The 13371-nt window shown below is 44.2% G+C and overlaps 1 protein-coding gene across 10 annotated transcripts in view; it reads right to left on the bottom strand.

The window, feature by feature from the left end:
• Positions 1-13371, bottom strand: part of NCAM1 (neural cell adhesion molecule 1) — a 256338-nt gene that overhangs the window by 71462 nt on the left and 171505 nt on the right. For 5 of the 10 annotated variants that reach the window (XM_075073459.1, XM_075073462.1, XM_075073460.1 and 2 more), the window contains exons 5-9: positions 12416-12553; positions 11830-11947; positions 11038-11207; positions 9947-10089; positions 2398-2427 (exon numbers count right to left, since the gene is read on the bottom strand). In XM_075073459.1, coding sequence (XP_074929560.1) covers positions 2398-2427; positions 9947-10089; positions 11038-11207; positions 11830-11947; positions 12416-12553 — 599 coding nt within the window. The remainder of the gene's footprint in view (positions 1-2397; positions 2428-9946; positions 10090-11037; positions 11208-11829; positions 11948-12415; positions 12554-13371) is intronic. The other 5 variants (XM_075073461.1, XM_032773554.1, XM_032773551.1 and 2 more) reach the window with 1 other exon arrangement.

The following is a 13371-nucleotide window of genomic DNA, read 5'->3' as shown; positions in this document are numbered from 1 at the left end:
ATGGTACATCTAACCCAGTCTCTTGTCGTCCCACAGTCACTGGTGCCAGATGCGTCAGAGGCAATGAACAGAACAGGACAGTTATGAAGTGATCCATCCCCTGTTGTCCAGTTCCTGCTCCCGGCAGTTGGAGGTTTAGGGACACTATCCCTGCCCATCCTGGCTAATAGCCATTGATGAACCTATCCTCCAGGAACCTGTCTAATTATTTTTTTAAACCCAATTATACTTTTGGCCTTCACAACATCCCCTGGCAACAAGTTCCACAGGTTGACAGTGCGTTGTGTGAAGAAGTACCTCCTTATGTTTGATTTAAACCTGCTGCCTATTAATTAAATTGAGTGACACCAGGTTCTTGTGTTATGTGAAGAGGTAACTTCTTCACTTTCGTCACACCAATCATGATTTTATAGACCTCGATCGTATACCCTTAGCCATCTCTTCTCTAAACTGAACAGTCTCAGTCTTTTTAATCTCTCCTCACATGGAAGTTGTTCCATATCCCTAATAATTTTTGTTGCCTTTCTGTGTACTTTTCCCAATTCACAGGGTATTAGAAGCTATCAAAAGAGCAGGCCTAGTTTTCAATACTCCAGAGCTAAAGGGACATTTACTCCTATGTGGGTGAGGAGAGTCCGTTTTTAGGATGTTTGAGTCCTCTCCAAATACAGCACACAGGTACGCCCCCCCCCCCCACTTGCTTCTCACACACATTGGCATCATTAGCAAAGTGGCAAGCACCACTAGGCGGAGGCACCCTGAATATTGGACACAGTTGGAAAATCAGAAGAAAAGAGATGAGGGAGCCATCCTAGCTCTGTGCTGTCATTATCCCAGTTGGAGGGCACTTAACTGGGAATTAGCAGTGCCTTGCACAGATCTCAGCAAGGCACCATTAATTTGGGACCTGATTATGTTGGAGTGGGATGTTTCTGATAAGTCTTGTTCACAACTCAAGCTGTAATAAGACTGTCTGTTTTGCCTGTAACCGAGCTTTTAACATCTGTCTGAGATGATAATACTCTTTTTGGTTCATATCTGCTGCTAACTTCTGACGCTCTTCCTTTCTCTAGTACATTCTGGGCTGGAACAGTGAGGGAGGATTTATAGGGCTATGCAGAATGACAGTATGGCTGATTGGGGTTCAGAAGCACAAGTAGCTAACAGCTGTTTCCCCTACAAAGTAGCTTACGCAAGGCGAGAGTTTAATAAATAAAGCATCCTTCACAGAACCCCACTCAACTCTTTTAGCAGTCAGGGAGGGAAACGATTTCAGACTGAGTAAGCTTAGTAGCATTACTTTTGCAATTAAAAAGGCATGAGATACACAGGGCAATATATTAAAGAACATACAATTATAACATGAATTAACTTAGACCTAAAGAAAGGAAACTATTAAAATTCCAAACCCTCCAGTAGAAACCAGCATGAATATTCAGCATCTCCATTTTCCATGTTCATGGTTCTCCAACATACTATTTCAGAACAGGACTAGGCAAGTTCTTGATGGGCTTGGGTAACAGGCGAACCTTGTCGAAGCCACATCGCTCTCTCTACTTCTCGCTGGGTTAAGATACTCAATCAGGCTACCAAAATACTGCTGTTCAGAATACGAAATGCAGTCACCAAGCTCTAACCACCAATGATGAGCCACTGCTATCTGCTCGGGAATTAGGTTTCCAAGCACATTTGGAAGCAAGAAGTCTCTCTACAAATCATGAATATGTAAAAACAGAATATTTTAAATATGTAATTTCATGTGAAAAATATCAACCAAATTGTGTTATTTAAATGCATTTAACTCCCCCCTCCATTTCCCCCCCAAAGAGATAAATAATAAGGTAAATTTAAGAATCGAGAGCATTTTGTGAAGAAACACAGCCTGGAGACATGTAATTGCATTGCTTTTGAGATGGAATGTGATGCAATTGTTCTTTAAGAGAAGACTGAGCCTAATGAGAGCAATGAGCAAACAGGTGAGTTGGCCTGGAGTGGAGGCAGTCAGGTTCTTAGAGGGAAGCTACTTTCCCAAGCACATGGAAGGAAAGTCTTCTAATTCCAGCTCAGTGCCACCTCTATGATGGCAATTTGGCTAAATGGGCTTTTGGCTATTTGCTTTCACATCCACAGAAAATTACAGTCTTCTGTTTTAAATGGCAAGTAGGATTTTCACGCCTGATTTCTGTCAACTCCTGACATAGCTGGTTTGCTCATCCAAAGATGCGTCACTATAAGCCAAGCAATTTCTACCACTATCAGCTGATCTTTTTTCTTGTTTTAATACGGTTAAATTATTAATACTGGCTTGGTTATTGTACTAGCGGTGTGTTAATCTCTAATACTTAAACAAAAAAAAACAACCTAAAGGAATTGGCTATTGATCTGGTAATCTTATACCTCTTGCTTCTCGGGCCGAGTCCACGAAGCCTGGAAAAAACAGATATAAAGCACAACAACAACACACACACACACACAAAAAAAGAAGTTTATCAAGTGTTGTGTTTAGGTAACATACTGTATGCATCACACTGCATTCTGTGCACATGCAGGCTTCAATTTAGATCACTTCTGGGAGGGGCGGAGGGAAGATGAGGTGGGAAATAGAACTGATATTTCCATCTCCCAATATAACTTCAATTTAGATATCCATTCAGTATTTTAATTTTTTTAAAACTGATTTTAAGATGAATTATTAATCAAAGGCTAATGATATTTGAAGACTTTGTGCTTCTGCTGCTGCACATTAAGCAACTGTATATTTTGCTCTGCTGCATCTCACCAGTTCTATAAACACGTCCCAGCGGTGCTGTGGAAGCAACTCCAATGACCCAAGTCACTCAATGCAAAGATATTTATAGAACTGGTTTCCTAACGTTGATTTTGTTTTTTGCACAGATACGCTGGTTATTAATGCTTGCATTGTTAACACTGTCATGCATTTGTACCATTTTTACATGCATGCTGTGTCCGGAATAAGAGTTCTCATATTACAGAGCTGAGGAAAAATGTGAACTCCAGAATCAAACAAAAGACAACAGCAATGAACTCTTAACTCCACTAGGTAATTCTCCACCTAGCAGATGCTCTCAATCCTTACTGGGGATGGAACAAACGAATAGCAGGCACTCTCTCCAAACATACACTAGCCTTATCAACAAAGGTATGTTTCTGAGCGAGACAGCAGCAGTACAGGTCATAATCACTTTTCCTCTATCAATCGGCTTTCCATACACTTTGTTCTGCTGTCTGTTTCATTTGCAGCTTGTCCATTCAGGAGTCAAAAATCACCTGCTAATATCACAGCCATAACGGCGTTACTTAGCATGCGATCCAAAGGCAGGAGTATCGCTGACGGTTGGATGATAGCGGCGTACACAAAGAACAGGAGACTGATGTTTAGGAAATGAGGATGGGAAATGAACCGTTGTTTCCAAACTGCTTCCAGTGAAGTAAATGTGACTAGCAAACAAAATGAGATTGAAGTACTAACGTACAGTATTGACTCGCCTGATTTTACATTCTCCATTGGTAACCCACCAACTTCTGCACTAGTTGGGACTTCTGCATGTTGCTTCCAAGCCCCAAACATTTATATTTATCTGTATCCCAACCAAGTTCAGGTTCCACAGAAACCTAACAAGCAAGTTACACTAACTCAGCATCATCCTTGTTGTATATGTCTGGACTCACTGTGGCTGCTCCACAAAATGTTTATGTGATTTCCATAGGTAGATCCTTCACCCACCCCAGCACATTCATTTAGTTTTAAATTCCCTTATAAGAGGTTGAAGAGCTCCCATTGCAATGCCAAGGAGTATTCCAACCTGACATTATCCTAAACCTTTGCCTGCGGTTTTATGCCAGCGCATCGCTTCGCTGACATTCCAGGCTACTGCACTTTGTGTCAGTGCATGGATCTCATTGCAGTCACGTGTTAATCTCCCTCCAAATCCTTTCATCTGGGGAAGAAGGTTTTAGATTAATCCAATTTGGGATGGGGAGGGCAATGCACCTGATACCTCTAGCATCTCCTTGCAGCAATTGGGTAAAAGCAATTGGGTAAAAGCAATTGTCTAACTTTCCCCTTGACTAGTTTTCAGCCCCTGCGAAGTTTTCAAGCAAATGAACATAACGTAAGAATGGCCATACTGGGTCAGACCAAAGGTCCATCTAGCCCAGTATCCTGTCTTCCGACAGTGGCCAGTGCCAGGTGCCCCAGAGGGAATGAACCAAACAGGTAATCAATCAAGCTGATCCCATTCCCTTGTCCAACCCATTCACAGCCTTCCTGTCTAAATACAGAGGCTAGGACCAACCATACTTGCCCATCTGCAGACAAAGATGACCTATCCTTCATTAAGATTTATCTAGTTCTTTTTTAACCGTGTTTGCCTTGGCCTTCACAAGGCATCGTCTGGCACAAGAGTCACAAGTGACTGTACGTTGTGTGAAAGAAATGACTTCCTTTTTGTTTGTTAAAAAACTTGTAGCCTATATGTTCATTTGGGACCACCTAATTTCTTGTTGTTTGATGAGCAGGAGTAAATAACACTATCCTTTATTATTCCCTCCACGACGATTCACTCGAGTTTTATCATCCCTCACGTTGCATATCCATGCTCCTTATCTTACTCGTATTCTCTAGCTGTATAGATTATAATCTTCTCACTCCTGAATATTTCGATCCATTGCACACCATTCATTCCCTAATTTTTTTGCCTTTTCTGAACTTTCAATAATATATTTTTGGAGATGGGGCGACGACATCTGCATGCAGTATTCATGATGTGGGCTACCATGGGATTTATAGTAGGGCTCGTGATATATTTCTTTGTACTGTGGTTATGTATCCTTTCTTAATGATTTCCAACATCTGTTTGCTTTTTTTGACTTTGCCGCGGCGCATTGAGTGGATGTTTTCAGGAATGTCCACGAATGACTTTCAAGATCTTCTTTTCTGAGTGGTAATAGTAATATTTATATCCCATCATTTATGTATAACGCTGGGATTAGTATATCTAATGTGCATATCTCCCCACATTTGCATTATAACTTGAATTTCATCTGCCATTTTGTTGCCCAGTCACCCAGTTTTGTGAGATCCTTTTGTAGCTCTTCGCAGTCTGCTTGGGACTTAACTATCTTGAGTAGGAGAAAACCCAGCTTTCTCTCGAAGATAGTTGGTCTATTTCTATGCAGCAGCCTTTACCCTTTGCAATCTCAATCCTAGACAGTTGCACGCTGACCTCCCAATGCCCCTTAGGCCAGGGAGAAAGGGAGCCCAGATCCATGCTGCACACCAGCAAAGAAGGTCATGAACTTAGTAAATTCTTACGAAGTTTCTCTCTCTCATTGGATTCAAACAATTAAATGGGAACAATTTAGAAAATAAGGGATTCCCTGGAGAATTTAATAGAATTAACCCACCTGACTATTATATACAAAATCATCCATATATAAATGACAGTAAAAGTGGGGACACACTGCAAATCAAGACTGGGAAATCCCATGATGAAGGGGCATCGTATGCTTGAGAATCAGCACAACTAAGATTTTTGCCAGTGTTATGACCCCCACCATGGATTAAAAATTAAGGGACAGATCCTCTGTTGGGGTATCTCGGCAAAGCTCCACTGAAGTAAATGCAGCAGTGCTGATTTATACCAGCTGAAGATCTGGCCCAATTTTTCCCTATCTCCTATTTCTGTTTATTTATTTCTTGCATTTCACTTAGCCTGGACCATGAAAAGGAACTAGTCACCCTTCTCCACCGCTTCTCATGCTCTAACCCAGTGCTGCAACGACTGGGTTGCAAATGCTGCAGAGAGACGTGCTGGAATTCCAACAAACAACAAATTCTGTTCTCACTGAAAGTCTTTCCAACTAATTTCATTAAAACATTTCCAGCTATTAACCAAAATGGGTTGATTTTTTTAAAACCAAAAATAATTTGGGGTCTCAGGTACCCTGCAGCGCTGTTAATGCCAACAAATCCCTGAAACATGGAGAGACGGAGGTGCTGGGAAATTCTCAGAGTAGCACCAACACAGCTGTGCAATTCACCCTAGAAGAGCAATCGGTCAAATCACAACATGCACTTCTTTAGCTAGACCAATTGCTACCTACAGGATGTACGTGTCAGACTGTTACAGTCAGGAAGCATGAGTTTTGCACAAGCTTCTCCACAAGGTCCCAGAGCCTTGGTGAAAAGAAGGCTTAACAAGATGATGTTGACACATCCACTAAGCTCTCAGTGGCACAGAGGGAGGTAGAGAATCCAGGGCAGGTTCACTATGCTCTCGAATTATCATTCCAGATTTTAGCTATTTGATTAGGGAGAGACTCAGCCTGGGACTGTATTGGCAGGAATCATTACCCTTTATTCTGCATCTCCACTGAAATGCAAAAACGAGCCTCAGCACTTATCTAAAGTGCCACAGGGCTTTCCCAAACCAGGGGTAAGGGGGGCTGGTTAGGATTGGATTTAAGAGGACAGATTGTTTATCGCCCATTTCCACGGTGTGTTTTCACACAACCATACTGGTGAAAAACAAAGCAATGGCACTGCATGAGGCTGAGATCCTCCTCCTCCTCCACCTCCTCCTGGCTTTTTAGTTGATAACTTCAACACTCTCATCTGGGAACAAAGAGCCAGGAGTCATGCTTGGCAGAAGCAAACCCTTTCATCTTCCTAAACTGGCTTTGATTTGGCCCAAACCTCTCACTCACTCTCTTTGAAGTGCTATCTGTGACTGCAGAGGATACAGCTAAGTGCTGACCCTCCTTACAAAAACAGCATTCCCACTGTGAGAGCTGGCCATGGTGGCACTCATAATCCCCTTCCAGAGGGAAAACTAGCACAAAGCTCTCATTGGCTGTACGATCACTGACTGAGCAGAGCAGAAGGCACCACTCCCACACTGACTAATGAGAACATGTGCACTCTCTCTTTGGCTAGCACCTCTCGTTTGCTGTTAGGCAGATGGTAACATGCAATGCAGCTTCTGATGAGAGGCTAGGGACCAGTAATCCTTCGGTATATACCTGCCCAGCCTGCCACCAGCATCAGCAATATCTTAACAGCAGATACTGTAGAAGGCGACATTATTTTTACATACAGTGCAGCTGAGAATCTTGTATGGGAAACCTTTTATGCATTAACTTAAGGACTCAGCTAATGTTTCCTGGGCATGTATGTAAAAAAATAGCCTGGTTAGTGAGAGTCCATCTGGAAACCTAATAGGAAACAGGACCGTAATGTCACTGCACTGAAATGGTGAAGCCTGAACATACTGACATATACCAGATCAAAACTAATGTTTCTGCACTCTAATCATTGTCCTGCAAAATGGACAAAAGAGAGTGGGCTGAAATACAGCTAGCAGCATGCCCCAACTGTACAGATATTTCCTCTTGTATTATTCAAAAAGAGATGATCCTGTTCTCCAACACAGCAGTGATAAATACTCAAGGGAAGATAAACAAAAGGTATTCCAAATCAATAGGACACCACTCATTACACCCACCACTCCCTTGGGCTACCTCTGATAGCTAAGTTCTTCTGTAACAGAGATAGGCAAGAATTTTAGGATGGGACTGCAGGGCAGTGTAGACATGCCCTTAGTCTGTCATGGCCACAGAATTCACCTGGGTTAGTTGTTTCCCCATTAGTGCCCGCGGAAAACTGACAAAGCCAACTCTCTCTCTCTCTCATTTCAAACATATGCAATCATTCTGCAAAACTGCAGACTCGCCAGCAACAGGAATCTTATTCTAAAAGATCTCAGCACTGACAACTTCAGTGTTTACCGGCTGCCATTCCTGCTCCCATTGTCTGTACACTAGATGGTGAATTCCTTGAGACTGGGATGTAAGGTAAAATGTTCAAAAGTGCCAAAGTGACTTAGGTGCCTAAATCCCATTTCCAAAACCAACATAGGCATTTAGGGACAGATTTTCAAAAGTATGTAGGCGCCTAAGTCCCAGTTAAGCTCCTAAGTGCCAACAGGCCAGTGCCTGTCACTTTTAATTTGGGCACTTTGAAAATAGCACTCTTTGTCCCAAAGTCAAGGCTTATCTGTTTCTCTGAGCTTTGCCAGGAGCAGGTGAGGAGGTGTAGTGGGAGGGCAGAGAGAGAGCTTTGGCCAGTCATTCCTGGCCATTTTGACCTGCTGAGGTTTTGAATGTCTGTATCATTAATCTGCACCTAACACATTGCATATGAGCTTTTAATAAAAAAGAACCAATCACATAAATACCTGCCTGGAAAGTGCCTAACACACTGGAGATTTATACATAAAACAACAAACCTTGGAATGAGGGACTCTGCCAGTACATCAGACATATGGTAGTAGTTTGAATCTTCGTATTTTCCTCCTATCTACATAAGAAACTATCCGAATATGCACCATAGTTCCTTAATATAGATCACTGACTCAACAGCATCAAACAGGATATGTGAGTCTCAAAAATAGTTAGCAGTTTTGCAGCTGAGATCTCATTAGCTAAATTGAGCTAGACAGGCAGAGGAATATGGAAAAAGCAGATTCCTCTGGGAGATTTCTATTCAATTTAGTCTTCTGTTTTCAGTCTCTATTCACTACACAAAAGTTCTTTCCCTCAGATGCAGGAAATCAAGACTCCAGATTCCATTGACCCTGGTCTCCCAAATAGCTTTCCTGGATGGAAGCAAACCTGTAAATACCCTGGTCCAGTTGCCCCAATGCAATGTGGGTCTGAGCCAAATCCCATTGAAGGCAATAGGATCTTTTCATTGACCTCACTGAGCTATAGACTAGCCCCTCTATTGAACCCAATGGCACTTACACCTTTCCAACAGGGCAGGAGGAAGCCTGGTTGTTTCTGATATCTCAGGCAATGGATTATGCATCATCAATACACCATAAAGAGGAGACTGACGACACAACACAAAGGACTCATTACTGCAGGAATAGGCTGTGTGGCTGGTCCTAAAACAGTGTCTACACTCAGTCTGTGTTTCTACCATGCACTCCCAATTCCCCTCGCCTTCACACTGACTCAGACCTGCTAAAGGGTTCAGGCCACTAACCACTACAAGGGGCCTGTTGTCATAGAATTAGCAATGAGCACTATCTAATTTACTATTTGCCTAATGGTAGCTCAGTGTTGGAGCTAGGTTCTCCCTTCTCGCTCAGCTGCCTTTTATGTGACTTTCATAACAATGGACAGAATTCCCCAAATCTCCACCTGTTATGCCCCTAAGACAGCTAGTGGCAAATCAAGCCAGAGTGATTATTTAGAAAGAAACTGCTAATTATTTTTGCCTTTAAAAACAAAATGAAATCAGTATGTGATTCACGATACAGGCGAACACACAGGCAACCAGGTGTTTGTGCCCAGAGTACGTGCAGTGGGAGTGTACAATACAGGGGGCAAGAAAGAATTAACAGGCTCATTTTGGTCCATAGCATCTCTGAGAGATGCATTTTTCCTCCAGGATAGTTCTACCACCATGATGAGGTCACTGAGCACACTGGAATCGGGCACCCATTTCCACCCACCACAGTGGAACCAAAGGGTGGACTGTTTCCTGGAAACTCCCGTGTAAAGGATCCCCAGTTTGGCACTTTAATGCAATTCTCTTAAAGCCTCAGTAGCAGAAACAAAGGAGAGAGAAACATGCTGGGGCAGAGCTGCAACGAATGGGTAAAGCTCCACTGACTTCAATGGAGCTAGGCCAATTTACACCAGCTAGGGCTCTAATGATAAATACTAGGCTCACAGGTGCCTTGTGCAGCACGGCAGGGTCTTATAATAGACAGAGAGGAGGAATCACAAGGATTTCAGTGTGCATCTGCATGACATCATCATGTTTTCTGGCACAGCAGAGAGGCGCGGAAGGCATGGCAGACATCAGCTGCTTTGAGCCATGTTACTGAGGCCCTGGCTTTGGGAACCGTTATACCTTCTCTTCGTTGCTGATGTTCCGGGTGGAGGTTCTCCAGGTGATGGAGGGGATTGGGTCCCCGGAAGCCTCGCAGGTCAGCGTGATCTGGTCCTCCAGTTCCATGGCAGTTTTGTTCTCCACGTAAGTGATTTTGGGTTTTGCTGGAAAGGGAGCACAATGGGTTTTTTGGCCACTGCTATGAAGCGAAGCTGCCTGGAATTAGCGAAGTCTGAACTGAAACTATCCATTAGACAAAAAGGCTTTTGCATTTCTACTTTCAGAGAGAATTGCTTCAGCAGGCAGAGGGGCAGCATGGTGTGCCCTCCCCTCCCCTGATCCAGCCATCCCTGGCTTCTAGTTTAGCAAAACTAAAAATGGGCCCAATTCAGACCCTGGAGCAAGTACACTGAAGACAGTCATTACATCATGACCTCGGCTGTTTCAAGGAAGCCAGGAAGGAGACTAGAAAAGCTAAGGTTAACTTTTGTTGTTTGACAACCACCTTTATGCGACCTGTTTTTTTTTTTTATTCAGATCTCTGCCAAAACAAACAAAAAAAAGGTCTGTGATAAATGGCAATAAACAGCTGGAAGAAACTGACAACTTCACAAGAGCTAACATTAATGTTTTCCATAATGCAGCTAAGGGTGAAACTCACCCCAGTGCAAAGCTTTCAAAAGTTCCACTCAAATTCTAAAGGCTTGACCTAATGCCCACAGATATCAAAGGAAAAGTCTCCAATTGACTTTGGATTCCACCCTAAAAGCTTGAAAAGCATTTGAGTGCTGCACAGGCTAGTGCTGACCCCCTGCAGGGAGCGGGAATTTCAGCCACAAGAGACAGGAAATGGAAGAGAGATGGTGTTTTACAGTGACCACCGGCATCTTTTGTCTGGTAGACAGCACAGTGCTGGCACACAGGCTGACACTGTAATTCAGCAAGCGCACCCAGTGTCTGAGCCAGACACGCCTGCTGGGGAGGCAGGGCATGCTGCTTCCAGTTTGTAGCAATGAGCAGCCAATGGCCAGCTGGGCTCTCTGACCGGTCTGCAGGGAGTGGGGGGTAGGGGCGGGAAGGAGCTATATCAAGCCTGTTATTGCCCTGTTTACCGAAGACTTTGAGGTGGATGATGGCACTCTGCTTTCCGGCCTTGTTCTCAGCGGTGCAGATGTACTCCGCCTCGTCACTCTTCTCTACCTTCTTGATGGTCAGCTCAGAGCCATCGTAGCTGAAGTCGTATTTCTCGTCATCGTCCCCCCGTTCTATCAAGTCCCCATCCCTGCAGGGCACAAAACAAGCAGGTCAGGTGGGAAGTTAACGCTGGCTGGTTTTTAGAACTCATCTGTATTTCTAAATCTAGCTCCTTTGTTTGGGAGGAAGGACAATTTCCCTACAGTCCCACCTCTCTCACACTTGTTTTTCTTCTTCAGTTGAGCCCTCACTACCCTTGCCTTGGGGTCCTGTGCCATGGAGTCCTTCCCCTGTAAACATCCCTCATGCCAACCATGCTTGAGACCCTGGCCCACCATCCAGAACTCAGCCTGCTGCCCCGCACCAGCATTCAGAGCCACTGTCAGCTCCAACCCGAACCTTGGTTTCTCAATGCCACATTGACCCTGGGACTGTCATGTAAAGTGTGTGAAGACCTGGGGGTGAAGGGTGCTGCAGCACATTGCTATTAGCGCTGCTGCTATTGTTACTGGAAAATGACCATTTGTAAAAGCATTACAATTCTCTGACTTTGTTATGAGAAACTGAGTCAATGATATTCTAGCTAAAATGCTGCCATTCCCCCTGTGACCGGCTCTGCTCAACCAGAGGTGCAGATGGAAGCAGCACTCACATTGAGTGCCTCAGTTAAAACATCCATGCTCTTAAACCATGTAAATTGAGTTTCTTACTTCATCCAGCTCATGGCTGGCTCAGGAAAGCCATCAGCATCGCACACTAAGGTGACAGACTCGCTGAGATTGGCCGTAGCATTCACGGTGTTCTGCCTGGCACGGACGGAAGGAGGCACTGGAAGAAAAAGAAGATGAGTTAGAGAGAGGGGGAAAGAAAGGTGGGTAGAAAAGAACCAGGTAAGGAAGTTTCCTGCCCTCTTCCATACACACATAAATCAGTCCAAGGGAGAACATCTCCTGCAGGTTTGAACCTATACATTTGATGCACAAGGTCTCTCTATCAAATGGTGGGAGGAAGAGGACCCACATTGCATGGAAGATGGTCTGTTGGACAAAACCATCCATGAATCAAATGAGGGCCATCTCTCACTTCGAGCTATGAGACATTCAAGCTGACTCCTGCATGATCATTTCCTGTAAACATCTCGTAAATGCCAGATCGATTTCATGTGTTTATTTGACAAGATTCTGACCGTTCATGAGTGTGAACTGATGATCATGTTTTTCCTTCCAAGACAAGGGTGCAGCAGCTTATAACCCAGGTAGCACAGGTCCCCTCCAAACAGGGCTCCAAGCTGCTCACCATTCACGATGACCTGAATATCCTTGAAATTGACCTCCCCACGAGCCAGGATTCTGCCCTCACAGCGGTACGTCCCCTCATCCGTTTTCTTGATTCCCCGGATTTGCAGGAAGTTGCTGGGCAAGACGCTAAATCGGACTAAAAGAGACGAAAGGAAGTTTCAGTCAAGGATCATTTAGAGAGAGTGCTGCAATGAATGGGCACTTCCCCACTCCCCTTACAGCCTGGAGACAGAGCTTAATGTAATGTAACTTCTCTTTCCATCAGGGTAATGAAAGTCACCCCATAATCAGACCTGACACTGCCAGGAAAGAACATCCAAGAGAAAGTCCCTCACACAGCAAGCTAAGAGGCAGTGGGAACAAACCTCTGTGTTATTTTACAACCAGCACTTCTATTTTACTTTAAGTTTAATCAATACCTGGCTTGGGCCAATGGACCATTTACTACTTGTCTCCCCGGGGAGCGGAGTCTGGTCTTAAATAAGGATAATACCTAGCTCTAATATGGCATTTTTCATCAGTAAATCTCAAAGCACTTCACAATCTTTTAGTGCATGTAACCTCACGCCACCGCTACAAGGTAGTGCAGGGCTAGAGCCCTCTTTTCTAGATGGGAAGTGAGGCACAGGCAGGCTAAGTGACTCGCCCAAGGTCTCATAGGGAGGCTGTGGCAAAGCAGGAAACTAAACCCAAGTCTCTCAAGGCCTAGATTAGTGCTCTAACCACTGCCTGATCTGTAACTGCACTTCCTTGATACCTAGACTGACAGGGGCTGGGAAATGCTGCAGAGGCAACACGGCTCTGGGGAGACAGTGCTCTGGAGTGACATCAGCCCTCAAAATCCACAGATGGGCTCCACTGTCTGCTGCCCCTTGGCGCAGCGTAAGAGAAATGCGAGGGCTATGGCCAGGACAGCTTAACCACGTGGCCTTTTTAAATCCAGACTGGATTTCT

The sequence above is a fragment of the Chelonoidis abingdonii genome, chromosome 18, assembly GCF_003597395.2.
Source record: "Chelonoidis abingdonii isolate Lonesome George chromosome 18, CheloAbing_2.0, whole genome shotgun sequence".
Taxonomy (NCBI): domain Eukaryota; kingdom Metazoa; phylum Chordata; order Testudines; family Testudinidae; genus Chelonoidis; species Chelonoidis abingdonii.
This window is presented reverse-complemented; position numbering and strand designations above follow the sequence as displayed.